The following is a 16266-nucleotide window of genomic DNA, read 5'->3' on the forward strand; positions in this document are numbered from 1 at the left end:
TCTGAGCAGAGCTTCCCAAGGCTGGTCTAGCTGCAGTCCGGGTTTCTGGCCACAGCGGGGGGGAGGGGGGGGTGACCCCTCAGAGCCCAGACCGAGGGGGCCCACCGCACGTGGCAGGAGGGACAGCGGCAGCGGGCACCCTGCGTGTGTTCCTGCGTGGACAGGACTCATCCTCGGATCCCCACGGGTTCCCTGTCCGCTCCTGACCGCCGCTGGGGGCTGGAGGCCGGCACCCCCACGTCCCAGCCGGGATGCAGAGGCGGGGGGGGGGCTTTCAGGGGGACTTGGTGGCCCTGCTGGTGAGTGGGAGTCGGCCTCTGCACCCGGGTGGCTGGGGAGTATGGGTCTCCACTGGGCCACTCACTTTACTAAACCCTGGAGGCTGGGGCCTGGCCCCCACTATGGTCACCGTCCTCTGATGGGCAGCCGCAGGTGACACCCTGGCATCCTCGGAGACGGGTTTGGGGATGGCCGGGGCTGCCACAGGGCCAAGGGGGTGGGAAGCCAGGTCTTTCCAGGCCTTCAGGGTGCACTGCCCACCTGCCCGCCCGCCCTGCCAGTTCCAGGGGCCCCTGGGAGCTGCCGGGTCCGCGGAGTGCAGGTCTGGGCACCTGTCCCCCAGCCCTTCGGCCACTCCCCCAGGCTGTGCCCTCTCCTCAGCCCCACACAGGGCAGCGAGTCACCTCCCCACGCCTCCCACCCCCACACGGGCTTGCAGGGGCCCTGTCACTCCTGCTGAGTGGCTCTGGGGCCGCCGGCCGGGGGGCAGATGGGTCATCGCCTCTGCCAAGACCTCCAACCCCAGATGGAAGCCTTTGATGGCTGTGCAGGAAGCAGGTGACAGGGTGCATGGTGGCCCCTGAGAAATGACAAGGACGCGGATGGGGACTGTGGTGCGAGGGCGGAGGGGACGGGAGGGGACAGGTTCCTCAGCCACCCACCGCTGCTGGGACGGTGAGTGAGGGGCAGCAGACCAGGGCAGAGCCTCCAGGTTTCAGCTGGGGTGACTCCGGTTCAGAGAGAGGAAGGCAGCCACAGTTGGGCAGAGGCCTGCATGCTCCTTCTGATGGTTGTGTGGCACCCTGGGGTGGGGTGGGGGGCAGAGTCCCCCGGGACCCGGGTGGACAGGCTGGAGCTCCGGGGTCAGGTCTGGTCCCGAGACCGGGGGACTCCGGCACAGACACAGGGAGACCAGGAAGGAGGGGAGCCATTCAGGGAAATGCTGCAGCCCAGGGCGGGGGAGCCTCGGGCTGGGTGGGGTCCTGGGAACCCCTGACCTTGAGGAGGGGGAGGGGTGCCCAGAGCAAGGAGCACCAGAGGCCGGGGCCCCAGAAGCCAAGCACAGCAGCTCCCCAAGGGAGGCCCACGGCGTCCCCTCCGGTCAAAGGGCGGGGGCAAAGGTGAGAGCAGGACTCCCCCCCCCACCTGACCCTGCCGCAGAGGGCTGGGCTGGAGGCCTGAGGTGGAGGTGGGGGGAGGGTGCGCAGATGGGCAGGGGCGGCTCCCGTGGCCCGAGGTGGACGTGGAGCCCACGGAAGACTCTTTGTGGGCGGGGGGGTGGGGCTCGTGCTCGTTCCCAGGCGGAGGGGGACTCGGGACGGGTGACGAGGAAGGGGCAGGGGTCCAGGGGGAGGGGCAGCAGGGGCTGGCTGGGAGCAGGAGGGACACGCTGCCCCGAGCCGTGGGAGGGGTCCGGTCCTGCACGAGGGCACACTCGTGGGTGGGCGTGGAGCTCGGCTCTGGGGAGGCTGAGCTCACACCTGCGGCCCGGGGTCCGCGCAGCGAGGTTTCCTAGTGGATGGGGAGTGTGTGTGGGGGGGGGGGGGGGTGCCGGTGGTCGGCAACAAGAGGCCTCGGGAAAAGGGTTTACGGCCTGGCGGCCACGGGCCCACAGAGGCCCAGCCGGGTCCCTGTCCACCTCGAGGTGAGAGTGCCGTCGTGGACGGCGGGGGTCGGGTGTGCATGGTCCACGAGGGCAGACACGTCCCCGGCGCTGGCTGCCCGGGCTTGGCCTCGCTCATGCTCACGGCTGTGGCGCGGGGACCCCCTGCTGGCCGAGCGCACCTGCTCGGGGCCCCACAGCCGACCCTGCCCCCTCTCGGCCATCGCGTCCTTCTGGGTTTCCAGCACCAACCCCGGTCTCTGCTCCTCCTGGAAGCCGGGCCAGCAGGTCGCCCCGCCCCCAGCACTGGCACGTGACCTTGCAGCCTGGGCCCCGGCCTCACCGAGCACCCAGCCTCCCTGGGTGGCCTGGGGACAGACACTCGGGTCCTGGGTCCCTCCAGTGCCTCTGCCCAGGCCCCAGACCCCCCAGGGCGCTTCCTGGGTGGAGGCGGACTGACCAGGGTGGCTCCCACCTCCGTCTCTCCCTGCCGACCCGCCCCCGGCGGTTTTGCATCGGGTGCCGGCCTTGTCGGAGAGACCCCGATGACACGGGCTCACTCCCGGTCTCAGGGGACCGCCCACGGAGGGGGGACGCACACAGGCTCCAGGGCAGCTCCGGGGGCCGCCTGCCCCGAGCTCCCGGGAGAGGAGGGACCGAGAGCTGCCGCCTCCAGCCGGAGGGCAGGGTGGCTCCCGGGGGAGCAGGTGCCGTGGGCACTGTCCCTGCCCCTTGGCACTCACCAAGTCACCGGGGACACACTTCCCCCTCGGAACCTCTTGAAACGCAGAGAGTGAGAGAAACAATTTAATGGTGGCTTCCGTGATTACAGACTACGGACGACATGAGCTCTGTCCGTCTCCATGCTCAGGCACGGGGGGCTCGGGGACCGGTGGGGACCCGGGCTTGGGCACTGGGGCGCGCAGAGCCTCTCGTGTCCTGTGGTGCCACCACCGTCTGGCTCAGCTTCGCAGACACGGGAGGTGGGGCCGCCTGGCGTCCTGAGGTGGGGTGAGGGCCCGGGCCGTGGCTGCCCACAAGGGCATGGCCCAGCTTGCTGGGGGGGGGGACCGTGGGGAAGGAGGGGGCCAGTGTCCCCGTGTGCTGACTGCCGGTGGCTGTCCGCCCCACGGAGTGGCGATGGCCCGGCGCCGCCCTCCAGAGGTGAGAACATTCCAGATGTTTGGAGCAGGAAGGGCAGCACCAAATGCCTCCCTCCCCATGGGCTGCGACCGCCGGGGACCTTGCCGCAGAGGAGGCGGAGGCTGTGCCACAGGCCTTTCCAGGGAAGGCTGGGAGGGCGGCCCGAGGTGGGTGGCGAGGCCCCAGCTCCGTCCAGCCGCCTAGCTGAGCATCTTCTGCCGGTCAAAGACGGTCTTCCTCTGCTCCCGCACCTGCAGCTTCCAGCGCTGCTGGGCACCCTCCATGCGCCCCAGCACGGAGCCGGCCCGGGGGCCTCCGAGGGGGGCCGCGGCGGCCGGCGTGGGGCGAGCGTCCTGCAGCGGGAGGAGGAGAGGAGACGCTGAGCCCCGCGGGGGGCCCCGGGCTGCGGGGTCTGCGAGGCGGCCCTGCCCCCCAGCTCCGGGGCCTGGGAACGGTCTGGAGGCACGGCACAGGCTCCTTCTGACCCGCAGGGGGAGGGACCCAGAGGTCACAGGTCCCCCCACAGGGTCACAGGGTCACAGCCCACACAGGGGCAGGAAGTCCAGCCAGGGGGCGGAGAGTCTCCTGCCCCGAGGGTCCTGGGGCCTGCTTGGAGGGGGACGCAGGGACTGGCCTCCGCAGCTGGACGCGGCACTGCCCCGCACAGCCCGCCCTGGACCGGGCCGCACGGCCAGCGCCCTCCCCCTGCCCCATCCCCTCCCCTCTGCTCCACAGCCCTCTCGGTCCTCAAAGGCGGCATCCGCCCCTAATTACCACCTCGCCGCCTCTGAAGCCGGCGAATTTCCTGCAGGACCCGGGCCTGATCTCGGGGGGGGGGGGGAGCCGCAGCCCGGGGCCGGCCCCCCGCGCCCGCGGGGATTTCCTCCCAGCTCTCCCTGCCTCTCATCTCCCGCCACCGTCTCTTAAGGGATTAGCAAGGCCCTCTAAGCCCGAGCCGCCCTGTAAATGCAACCTTGCTTCTAACACTGGGCTGGCACCGCTTCTGTCGCCACGCAGCTGCCAGGCTGCGGGGGGGTGGGCAGGGGAGGGAGAGGCGCACAGCGGGGTGTGAGGGGCAGCTGCGGAGAGGGGCCTGGCTGGGGCCGAGGCTGGCAGGCAGCTCTCGGCCTCCGTGGGGCCCGGCCACTCGTCCGGAGCACGGCCCAGGGGGAGTCAGAGGCGGCCGTGCCCCAGGGGCCCACGTCCAGGGCCCAGGAAGGGCCCGGCAGCACAGGGACTGTGCTCCCGCCTCTGACCGCCTGGGGCCGTTGCAGAGGCTGGCCAGGGGCCTAGGAGGGAGGGACAGCCAACCCCTGGGCGGCGGCCGGCTGCCCCTGGACAGTGATTTCTCCAGGGTTCACTGTGACGGTGTAACAAGCCCCCTGTTCCCAGACGTCCTTGGCGGCGGCGTCAGCAGGGGTCACACGCACACACACAGACCACAGGCACCTCAAGAAGCGGCCGGGCGCGTCCCGGTGCGCCCCGCTCCGTGTCACGGGTGGAGCCTGCTGCTCCCACCACCGAGCCTGCATCACGACCCGGTGGCCGCGGCCCACCGTTGGAGAACCACGGCTGACGGCCAGGGGCCAGGGCGGGTGTGGCCAGCTCAGTGGACCGTGTGAGAGAATGAGGCGCCCAGCACGCAGGCCTCCCTGGAGCAGGGGCTCGGGGACGCGCCGTGTCCCCCGCAGCTCAGCGTGGGGCCCGGGCCATGGCGGACTGAGAGTCCGGCACTGACGCCACACGGCGCACAACCTGGACGGGTGGCCTCGCCCCCGAGCCCCCATCTCTGTCCGAGACCGAGGCGCTGTGAGCAGAGCCCTCGGCGGGCCCTCGACGCACGGCAGGCGTTCCCATCGGCCCCGGCTCCGGCGGCCCAGGCAGGGGCAGGGGGACCTGCCCCTGGGAGTCCCCGCGGCTTTGCACGCCTTCCCACTTCAGGCGCCCCGTGGGCGCCCCACGGTGCCAGGACCGGCCCCCGCACGGCCAGATGGCTGTGGTGGGCGCCGGGGCCCACTCAGGGTGCTCTGGGCCACCAGGCCCTGGCCTCCAGGCCTCTCCCTCCCCAGCCCACCCCGGCCCCTCCAGGAGGGCGAGGAGCCCAGGGGGATTGCAGGCAGCTGGAGGGTGGGAGGGCAAGGAAGCCTCAGCCAGCTCCTCCCCCAGCTCAGGAGGGGAGACCGGGCCGGGGCTGAGCCCACACCCACCGCAGGACCGAGGCCTCGCCCGCCGCCCTTCATACAAGGTCTGGACAAGTGGCTCCTAAGCGGTGGGGTCGCGGGCCGTGGGGGGCTGCCGCCGACAGGCTCTGTGCCAGCGTCTGGTTAAAGGCGTTAAGGACACCACTCCTGTCCCGGAGGCGCCGGCGTGGCCTCGGCCCGGCCCGCGCTGCCGTGGGGAGGTGGCTGAGGGCTGGACAGCCACTGGCCCCCCTTCCCCGTGAGGTTCGGTCTCAGGCGGCTTGGGGAGCTTCGGGGCACAGCGGGGAGGAGGGGTGGGCCCCTCGCTGAGGACAAGGAGACGAGAAAAAGGCTCCACCCCATCTCCGGTCCTGGGCCTGCAGCCGGGCAGGCCATCTTGTCACTGAGCTGGCTGCACGGCCGAGAACGTCCCTCCGGCCAGCCCGTCGGGAGGCGGCCACGGGGCCGCCCCCAGGCCCCCAGGCCCCCAGGTCTCCGCCCCTCTGTCCTCTCTGCGGCAACCGCTCCCACCGCGTCTGCGCGGCCAGGCTCTCCCTGACCCCACGCCCCCGCCACACCCCCCTTGGGACACTGCCCTCGAGGCCCCAAGTCCCTGCTCCGAGGCCTGGCCTGGCCGCCCCGCTGCTGCGGTGGGCGATGCACCCGCCCCAGCACCGCGCAGAGCTGAGCGGTGGACCGAGCCCGCTGGCCACCCCCGCCCCACCCCGAGTGGGCCCACCCTGGTGGGGGGCACTCCTCCTGCTGCCCTCCGCTGACCCTGCTGCAGTCACTGGGCCGCGTAGGTATGATGAAGACCTGAGCGAACCGCCGCGTCCTTAAGGACAAAGGAGCTTTCTAAAGCTGCCCACGCGCACCATCGGGGTAGGTGAGAGCCCCCACACGGACCCCGGGCTCAGGAAACGACCCGGGGTTCAGCACCGCGGACAGCGGCGGGCAGCGCGCGGTGGGCGGAGCCAGCGCCCCTCTCCAGGCGCCGGCGGGCGGAAGGCTGCGTCAGAGCGGCCTAGCCTGCACCTCCCTGCCCCGTCCTCACAGGAGACAAGGGCAGTGTCCCCTTCACAGCGTGTCTTGTCCCAGCCCCCTTGTCAGATCCCGGGACCCGGCATCTCCCGCTCGGAGCTGCCCACCGGTTCCTGGACAGGGGGGGCGGTGGTAGTGGCCCTGAGTCCCCCCGCCCTGGTCCCTGTGCGCCCCAGGTGCCGTCACCGTCTCTCCTGGACTCCCCGCTCACCCCACCCACGAGGCCCGGCACCGTCCCCGTGCCCCGGGGCCGGCGGGACCACTGGGGCCCCGCTGTGGGCAGCAGACGCCCAGAGCCTGCGAGAAGGCCTGCCCCCTTCTTCAAAGAGGCCCGAGCCCACACAGCTGAGCAGCCCTGCTTCTGTCCCGGCAAACACGCCCACTTCCTCCTTTCAAAGGGCGTCTGAGCCCGGGGATTAGGCCCTAATGCCGCTGGCATCCCGGGGGGGCGGGCAGCGCCCAGCGCCGAAGCTGCCAGGCCTTCAAAGGGACTCGCCGGCTTTCATCTCTCTGCACAGCATGGTCCCTGGTCCCCGGGCAGGAGAGCCCCCTGCTCAGGAGCTGGGGAGTGGAGCCCAGGACCCCAGGCCTGGGGCGTGGCCGGCCTCTGTATGGGGCCTCTGACGGGGTCCCAGACTCTGGCAGGGGTGAGGGGCGCAGCCCGGGGGCCGAGACAGAGGTCCCATCTCACGGCTGTCGAGTTGTGCTGGCCGGGGCGAATACCCGAAGACCCTGGGAGGTCTTGTTCCGGCCTCGCTCCTCTTGGGGCGAAAGCGGAGTCCCCCCAGCCCAGGGGTGGCCCCTCCCTGGTGCTCTCTGGGAGGGTTCTCCAGGCCACTAACAAACGCAGAGACACAGCCTCTGCCTGCCCCGACCCCCCACCCTCCAACACCCCCATGGCCACGAGCCCAGAGATGGGAGGGCAAGCTGAGTGTCCTCACCCTCCAGGACCAGGCTCCCCTCAGCCCTGTGCTCCCCAGCAGTTGGGTGGTCACTGTCCTCGGAGCTGGCTCTGAAGGCCCCCTCTGCCAGGGAGCCCTCCCAGACTGACAAGAAGGAAGGGTAAGTCCCCAACCCCGGTCTAGTAAAGGGCCTCCCCAGCCTCCTCCCCAGCCGTCCATTTCCTGGACTGGATCCTGCCCGCACCTGCGTGCTCCATGCCCGCTCTCCTGGCTTGGGCTGTGCTGGGCGGGGGCCCCTGGAGACAGACAGGAGTCCATGAGCCCGTGCAGTGCGGGCAGAGGGAGGGAGAGAGGCCTGTGCACGGGAGGGGAGCCGCTGGGCCCCAGGAGGGGGCGGCCAGGAGTGCCCGAGGCGAGGCCCCGAGAGGCTGCTCAGAGTGACGGGGCCATCCTGGGTCCGGGTGCCGGGAGGGGCGCCCCTCGGGCCAGGCATCAGACGCTGGACACACGCCTTGTTCCCTCCAGAGCCCCCATTCCCCGGACCCCCCCCCTCCGCCTCCCCAGTGCCCCTCACTGTGGACAGCCCTCCCTCCGGCTCCGCCAAAATCTGCCCCCAGACGTGTCCCCTCCGACGGGGCTCTGCTCCGGGAGCTGCACTGACCACGCGTGGCCCTTTCTCCCCGGAGTCCCCCACACGGAGGCAGCCCTGACTTAGACCCAAAGAGGGGAGCCCTGCATGGCCAGGGGCAGGGGCCGGGGCCGGGGGCGGGGGCTCAGGACACAGGGGCGGGGCCGCCCCTCCCCCCGCCCCCATCCCAGGGGCAGGGAGCCCGGCATTCCGGGAGGAGCGCCCCCGCCCGCCCGAGCCGTAATCAGCACTCATCTCTCTGTGACGCCCGAGCCAGGCCTGCAATTAGCACGGGCCCTAATTGCCGAGTGTTTATTAGTGACGCCCCCCGCCCGCCCCCAGAGCTGCTATTACCGTGCATTAATAACCGGGTAGGCGCGCGGGGTTTCCTCCCGAACACGGACCACCCAACTCCAGCGCCACCCCCCGGCGGGTGAGGCTCGGCCTCGCCGCCCCACCTCTGGGCCCGCGGGCCTGAGCCGAGGGCTGGGCGCGGCTGGCGCAGGTCCGGCGAGTCCGGAAGCACTGCAAGGCTGCACCCCCGGCACCGGGCAGCTGCGCGCTTGGGCCTGAGCCCCGGCCCTCCCACTGGGAAGCCTGCCCTGCCCCACCTCCGGCCTGCAGCTCCCCGGGGCAGTTCAGCCCAGGACAGGTGACCCTGAACCCCAAACTCACGGTCTAACTGCGAGGCTGCTCCTCACAGGGTGTTAAGTCCCCCCCCCCAGCCCCCCCCCACCGCGTGGGTCCTGCTGCCCTGGCTTTGCTCAGGGGGAGGCCAGACTCCCACCTGAATGCCGCCATCATGCACCTCCTGGAGGTTTTTTTGTTTTTGTTTTTGATAATGTTTTTTTTTTAAGCTAAACATCTCCCGTTTCTTCAACCGTCCCAGGGCGGGGCCGAGACCCAGACTCCCGTGGGGACTGCTGTCCTCCCTCTGTCCACCCTGCCTCCCCTGCAGGGCGTGCAAACCTCCTCAGCAGGGGGACAATGGGAAGGGGGGACAGTGGCCATTCGCCATGCCGGCCTCCATTGTGCCAGGGCCTGAGGGGACGCAGGGTGCCTGGAGTTAGGGGCTCCCCATCTGCTAAAGCAGAGACTCCTCAGAGAGACACGGGGGGCCTTCGATAACCTGCTGTAAGCTCCCAGCCGCACTTCTGACGCGCCCACCTCGGCCCTGGCGTGCCCAGCTCCTCGGGCCCACCACCCGCCTGCCCCCGTGTTCGCACCTGAAAGCCCACTTTTCCCTGGAGCCCATGGGGCCGTGCTATGCACCGAGCAGTGTCTGGGGTCACGGGAGATAATCCCGCCCCCTGGAGCCCACCGCCAGCCTGACACCGAGCAACCAGGACGCCACTCGCTGGCTCCCACCCCCTCCCAGCTCAGGGTGGCAGGAAGACACGGCCGCCCAGCTGCCCCCCAAGCTGCCGACGCCGGACATCTGGAGAAACCCAGGGCCACCCCCTGTGCCATCTGGGGGCACACTGGGCAGTCCCCGCCGAGGAAGAAAGCTGGCATCTGGGGGCCAAGTGGGACACTGAGTGGGGGCAGTGGACGGGAGCATGGGGAGAGGTGGGACCCTGGGGTCACAGGACCCTGTGCGGCCGCCACAGCCCGGCTACCTCGTCCTCCTCCACGTTATGCAGCTGCTCCGTGTACGCGTCTGGCTTCCGGATCAGGGGGTCCACCAGCATCAGGAAGGCCATGTACAGCAGCAGGGCCCCCACCACCGACAGGTAGAGGATGACGGTGACCTGAGGAGACACCGGGCCCTGAGCCTGGTTGCGGCTCCAAGGGACGATGGATGGCCGCAGGGCCTCCTCCGAGCGTCCCCTCCTGCCCGCCAGTCTCCCGAGGCCAGAGCAAGAAGGAACGGCGAACCCTGTGGACCAGGATGCCCTGCGATGCCCCGGGGTGGGGGCAGGGCGGGGACAGAGCCTAGGGGAGGGGCGCCTGCTTCCACCTGAGAGGCGAGAACACGGGGCCTTCGAGGGTCACCGCCTCTCCCCGTGAGCCTGGAGGGGGGACCCAGCAGGGTGGCTGCGTCCCTGAGTCACTTCGGAGTGACACTTGCCCTGGACCCTTCGCAGGACAAGCAGGGACCCACGCAGACACCAGCCCCGGGGGGCCGTGAGCAATCAGGAAGCGGGGACGGGCTGGGGGCCGTGAGGACCCGGGCTGGGGGCGGAGTCCCTGGGAGAGCCGGAGTCCAGGCGAGGGTCAGGGCAGGCCCAGGACAGAGGGCCCAGGGCGGCTGGCTCCAGGGGCAGGAGTGGGTCTCCGTGCCCGGGACAGGCCTGCCCGGAAGCCAGCCCCGGGGCCACCTGGAAGGCTCTGGAAGGGAGCCCAGCCCGCGCACGCGCCCTCACCTTGATGGTGGTGCTGCTGCGCTCCTCGTACTGGCACTCGCACAGCAGGCAGTAGGCCTCCGCGTCCACCGGCATGGGCTCCACCACGCGCAGGCAGTTGCTGCGGCAGACGGGCAGGCGGGCAGGGCGTGGGCTCGGGGCCTCCGCTCCGGCCGGCCCGGGAGGGGCCGGGCGACTGAGCACCGTGGGGGCGTCTGGGGTGGGCTGTCTGTCAGCTCACCCCACCCCCGGGCGGTCCCTCGACTGTGGCCACAACAGACGAGGTCCCGGGGCTCCCCCAGGACCCCGTGTCCTAGGGCTTTATGAACGCACATCGCGGGGGGGATGTGAGGGAGGGACAGGGACTGCCGTGGACAAAACTGTGTGTTTACCGTCCCCTGGAAAGCTGCTGAGAGGGCAGGCCTCCCTGCACTCACCACACACACACACACACACACACACACGCACACGGCAACCGCCTGAGCGGACGGAGGTGCTAACTGGCCCGCATACGTGTATCACGTCATCCCCACGCATGTCAAACTCGCACAGTGCTGCGTGGGAGCTCGAGCTCCAAACAGCCGAGCAAAACCCACCAGCACGAAAGCCCGAGCTCTCATCACGGGATCCCCCGTCTGTGCTCAGCTCCCTGCGGGACCGGGCAGGACGGGGCGCCCCAGGTCCTGAGAAGCCCGGGGCAGAGGCTCGCCCTCGACCCCCACGGACACCCGCGGCCCCGCCTCTGCCCCAGCCGCACGGCGCGGGACGGACGCAGCAGGGGCGGCGGCCTCACCAGTCCTTCTGCGAGACGTTCTGATTGTAGATGTGCCCGCTGAGGTTCCTGTACGGCGGGCAGGTGCACTTGCACCTGGTGTCCTCGGGGCTCTGGGGGAGACGGCAAGTGTCAGGGGTGTCGCGGGCCCGCCCTCTAGCAAGACCCCGACTCCCGGCTCCCCGTTCCCGACGGCGGCCACGGGAAGGCTCTTGACCTCGCCCCATCCCCACGTTCGGCCAAGAGGGTGTTCGCAGGAGGGACGCGCCACCCCGGGGGCTTCCAGACAAGCCGTCCACGCGGCAGACGACCACAGAAGGCTGCCGAGGGTCGGGTCGGGGGCCGGGGGGCTGGGGGCGCCGGGAGCGTGGCGGTCCCTACCCTGCGCCCCCACCTGCATGTGCACCTCTGTCCCAGTCTTTGTCGCTGGCCTCTCCCCCCACCCCCACCTCCGACCTCCTGGGTTAAGACTGGGGAAGAGACGGGCCGAGGGAGGGAGAAAAAGGGGGCCGTTTCCATGGCGACACTCACACTGCCCCTCTGAAGCTGCAAGAGACACGGCCACAGGGACTTGCACCCGGGGTAGGGATCCCCCAGAGGCGGCGCACGCCACCCCTGCTTAAAGAACACCCCGCAGGCCCGGATGCTGATCCTCGGGCTGAGGGCCCACGACTCGGGGCCGGGATTGAACGCCTGGCCGAACTGCAGCCTCAGCCTCTCCCGGAAACACCATCTTCTCCAACCAGGCTGGGGTTTTCTGGCCGGGGGCCAGGAAGGTCATGAGAGACCCGGTCCCTCCCCACCCCCACCCCCACCCCCTCCCCCACCCCCACAGAGAGAAGGGGCAGCCTGCGGGGTAAACACCTTCCCTCTCTCTTCCCGGAAGAAAAGATGCCCAGGCCACAAATCACCCCTTGTTTTCTCCCGTCAAAGCTCCCCTCCCCACCCTTCTTCCTATAAAATCCTTCCACTCTGCACTCCCCCTCGGAGCCCATCTGGCTGCTGGGTGGGTGGGCTGCCCCCTGGTGCAGGAGTCGCTTGGAAAAGCCAATGTTTGCCCCGGCGGTGCGGCTCAGTGGACTGAGCACCGGCCTCCGAACCAAAAGGTCACCAGGTTGATTCCCAGCCAGGGCACCTGCCTGGGTGGTGGGCCAGGTCCCCAGTGGGGAACTTGCAAGAAGCAACCACACACTGATGTTTCTCTCCTTCTTTTTCCCTCTCCCTTCCCCTCTCTAAACACAAATAAAATATTTTTAAAAACCATGTAGATTCCCATTCATGCTTTTTAAAAAAAAAAAAAAAAGTCATCATCTTCAGATGTGCTCTGCTGAATTTTGCTAACACCTCGGGCCTCCCTGGTAGCTTTGGTACGGAGCTACCCAGACCCAGGCGCTGGCCGCTTCCCCCGAAAGCGTGGAAGCGACCCTAGGAGTCCCAGCCCTGGGGAGGCAGCCCTCCCCGCAGCAGCTCCCATCTGCCGAGGGCCTGACCCCAGGGAGCGCGTCGCTGCAGAACCACCGCGGAGAACCAAGAGCCGAGCGTGGTACGGACAGCTCGGGCCACTGCCCCAAACACGGAGTCCCCCGCTGGAATCCCACCCGGAGGGCCCGCCCCCTGGGAAACCCCCAAAGGCAGGGCCGCAGGGGAACGAGCTGGGGCTGGTGCCCGTCGGTCCACCGGGGTGCAGGCCCCGCCCCCTCACCTTGTTGGCCCGGGCTGGGGGTGCCAGCAAACAGCCGACCGCGGCCACCACGCACAGGAGCTTCACGCCGGTCATCCTGGGGGCTCAGGGACCCGACACCTGGGAAAGGTCGCGGGGTCAGACGGGGCCAGTGGCCGCGGCCTCACCTGGGATGGGTGGGGCTGGGCTCCGGGGCTCCGGGGCCTCCTCGACCCGGCGCCAAGTGCTGCGATCCCTCCCTCTCCCCAGTCTCGAGGCGCCCGGAAGACAGTGGGGGTGTCCCGGGGCCCCGATCCCCGCTCAGGCCCACCGATCCCCCGCCCCGAGGCCCACGGCCCGCTCTGCCCGCTGAGGCCCCACGGGACCTGGGGCGCAGAGTCCAGGAGCTCTGACCCTGCGGCCAAGCCGGCGCCGCCACACCCGCGGCCTGGGGTCACCCGGGGCCCCTCTGGGCCGTCACGATCACGCACCCCTCCCCCACTCCCGGCCTCTCACCTGCCAGCCCAGCGGTGGCCGCGCGAGACCCGGCTGGCCACGCCTCCCCAGGCTTCCATTGGCTGCCGCCACAGTCCCTCAGCGGATGGCGCTGTCGCCCAGGCAACAGGGCCCGCCTTTGCCTGGGTGCGGGACTCCGCGCAAGGGACAGCGGGCATTTTCCAACCGCGAGCAGACGGGGAAAGGGAGCGTCGGCCTTCCCAGCGGGTGGAAGGAGGGGCCCGGCCCTCGTGGGCCTCCGGGAAGCGGCCCCCGGACACTCGGAGGATAAACTCCGGGTGCAGAGAGGGGCCCAGCGGGCTCCGCCTGGCTGTTTCCAAGGGAAAGCACTTCGTACACAACAAGCCAGCAGACAGGCGACAGCGAGAAAAACGGACGAGGGGGCTTCGTCCTCACGACCTGGAAGCGCTGCTCAGGGGTGTGAAGGATCTGGGCCAGTCCCCGCAGGGGGGGCAGACGCGGGGCTTTGGGGACCTTGGCCGGGCCCGGCCGCTCTCCCACTGGGATGGACCCCGCCGTGGTCGCGTCTCCGGGGTTCAGGGTCGTTTCCGTGGGCAGCCCACTTGCTGCCCACGGACTCCTGGCGCCAGGAAGGGGCAACGTGGTGGACAAAGGTCTCCAAGACATCGCATCCAAGGTCAAAAAATGCTCTAAGAAGACAGGGGGCTTTGCAGATGGAGGGGGTGGGGAGAGGTGGGGACAACAGTGGGCTGGGGGGGGGGGGGCCAGGTCACCGCACCTGCCTGGTCACAAGCAACACCCTGGGCAGAGCCTCGTTTTATCCTGTTGGCTGGAGGGAGGGGGGTGTTCACGAGCTGTCAAGTGAAAAGTAAATAAATCCGCCTTAAAGAAGTCCTTCCAGGCGGCGATTTGCAACCGGCCTGCAGGAATCCGCGCGCCGGGCAGCGCCTGACGATCTGGGACCTGCCTCTTCCCCCTCAGACTGTCGTCACAAAATGACAGCCGCCAACCCAACCATAGCTGCCTGGTGCGGATCAAAATTAGACCCATTTTTGGGTCAGATCCTCAAAACATATCTTTTTGGAGGGCTGCAGCATTTTAGTAGTTGGTGTACGAGATGCAGAACATTGACAACCGCTGCTCTGAGGTTACCCACGCGGTCTGAACCAGGCGAACTTGGAAAATGCAGAAGCAGGTCAATGTCATGGTCTGAGCAGCCCGCGCTGCCCTCTGGTGGCCACAGGAGACGTGGCCCCCGGGCTTCCCGGCTCAGTAGAAGCTGAGCGCAAACTGAGACGTCTTGGGGGCTCGCTGCTAGATGGAAATGAACTCTGTGGGGGCCACTGTTTGGGGGTGCCTTCTAGTGGAGGCCACCATCCCGCCGTTCCCCACGAGGAGAAGGCGGGGCTCGTCCCGCGTCCCGCCTTTCGGGGAGGGTGTGCTGAGCCTCTGGGACAGGCCCGGGGTGCCGGGACCGGAAATGCGGACCAGCCGCCGTGCGGCCCGCGGGGGTGGGGCGGGGAAACCTGGGGGTGGCCAGTCTGTGCGCGGAGCCTCGGGTCCGCTTGGAGGAAATAGCACCCGAGACCGGAGCACGATCAATACGAAACGATAAACATGTAAGGGAGCCGGAAAACGAACCCACTGTCATCGGCTTTCCGACACAGAGTCTTCGCAAAAACAAGATGGCCTTGCGTTCAGTCACTGGTCACTGATGTGAGTAACCGCCCCCTTCCCCCACAGCTGTCATATCCTTGGGTCTACGGTTCTCACGGCAGCGTGGTGTTCCTGATGAGATGTCCTGCCTCTGGGGTCCCAGCTGCTGCCCACCCCCCAGCCAGCCGTACCTCCTTTATCTCCGAGAGTCGGGCTCCACTGCCGTGAGCTGCAGGCAGCCCCCAAATCGAGGACCATTTCCCAGATGTCAGAACTTGGTCCCTTTCTCCTTTTCTCCCAGGGTGCGGGGAACCTCCCGTCTCACCCCCTTCTCTGGGCCAGGAGCTCCTCCCACAGCATGGGGTTTGGAGCGTGAACCCTCAGGAAAGACCTGAGAAACTCGGCAATCCTAAACGATCTGCTCCTCACCGCAGAGAAGCTGACCTGCCCACCAGAGTCCGTAGTCACCTCAGATGGCCCGCCCCAGCCTCCCTTGCGGCCCGAGGACACCATCACTTCTAGGGGAACGGGACAGGAAGTGGTGTGCACCACTGCGGGCCCCGCTGGTACAGCCCCCAGCATGCACTTCTCCATGCTCTGTCCCCTCGGGCTGATGGAAGCGGGGGAGGTGACACCCTAGGGATGGAGAAGGCACGTGGTAGGAGAACTCTGGGTTCCTGCATGGCCACCTTAAGGGAGTGTCACACCCGCCCGGCACCAGGACGTGGGCATGGTGACATGCCGCAGAAACTGGGGGAGGGGGTTGTCGGGCCACCCAGCTCAACACACCGAAAGGCTAGAATCACAGGACTAACAGAAACAGCTATCGGTCTGGTCCATTCGCAGTGACCACAGTCAGTTCGGCTCTGACCCCTGAGCTGGTCAGTGTTGGGATGGACCTGCCCAGCTGCTCGCTCGGCACCTGCCCCTGGAGCGCCCGCACTGCCCCGGGCTGGAGAGCTGGGTCCCCACCCTCTGGAGCTCCTGGTCTCGGGGGGAAGTGGACAGCTCCACGAAACCAAAAGCCTGTGGAAGGAAGGGGCACTGGCTGTGTGCACACAGGGCAGGGGCTCTGAGGAGGCCGCTGGGTGAGGCGACCTTTGTGGTCCCAGCATCATTGTGACCTGGAGGAGCTAGCCGGCACTAACTCAGGCATACTTAGCCCGGTGGGAGGCCAGCTGTGTGGACGCTGGGGGGCGGAAGGTGTCTGGACAGAGAGGAGGCCAAAAAGGAGGTCGGTGTGGCTGAAGGGCGTTTGGGAGGAAGCGGGAGGGAGGGGTAGGGGCAGGGGCAGGTCCTGGGATGCTGGGGGACAGCAGCCTGCTGGGTGTGACACCATCACTCCACGCTCAGTGGCCTAACCAGCAAACACCGGTCACCTCCTGGTCTGTGTGGCTCAGTGGAGGCTTCTGCCAGGACCCTGGGGTCCCCGGGGCTGTGGCCTGTCTGCCCCACACAGGACCCGGCTCAGCTGGGGGTCCTGGCTGGACTCCGTGCAGATGGACGCCCTCAGTCTGCTGGCCTGTCTCGGAGCAAGGCCGCGTGGGCCTCTGCAGAGGGCGGCTCGTGCGTGACATGGA

The 16266-nt window shown here is 68.8% G+C and overlaps 1 protein-coding gene across 2 annotated transcripts; it reads right to left on the bottom strand.

Annotated features, from left to right (window-relative positions):
* Positions 1–2673: 2673 nt before the first annotated feature.
* TMEM9 (transmembrane protein 9) lies at positions 2674–13206 on the bottom strand. Of its 2 annotated transcripts, none has more exons than XM_028531283.2 (6): positions 13070–13206; positions 12596–12694; positions 10915–11006; positions 10143–10242; positions 9396–9527; positions 2674–3378 (listed from the first exon to the last, which is right to left on the bottom strand). In XM_028531283.2, the coding sequence occupies exons 2-6, from the start codon at positions 12668–12670 to the stop codon at positions 3226–3228; spliced, it is 552 nt and encodes a 183-aa protein (XP_028387084.1). In that variant the 5' UTR covers positions 12671–12694; positions 13070–13206; the 3' UTR covers positions 2674–3225. The 2 variants fall into 2 exon arrangements, with proteins under 2 accessions (XP_028387084.1, XP_028387085.1); XM_028531284.2 differs by having other exon boundaries at positions 12940–13073.
* Positions 13207–16266: the final 3060 nt, after the last annotated feature.

This window comes from Phyllostomus discolor, chromosome 15 (assembly GCF_004126475.2).
Source record: "Phyllostomus discolor isolate MPI-MPIP mPhyDis1 chromosome 15, mPhyDis1.pri.v3, whole genome shotgun sequence".
NCBI lineage: Eukaryota > Metazoa > Chordata > Mammalia > Chiroptera > Phyllostomidae > Phyllostomus > Phyllostomus discolor.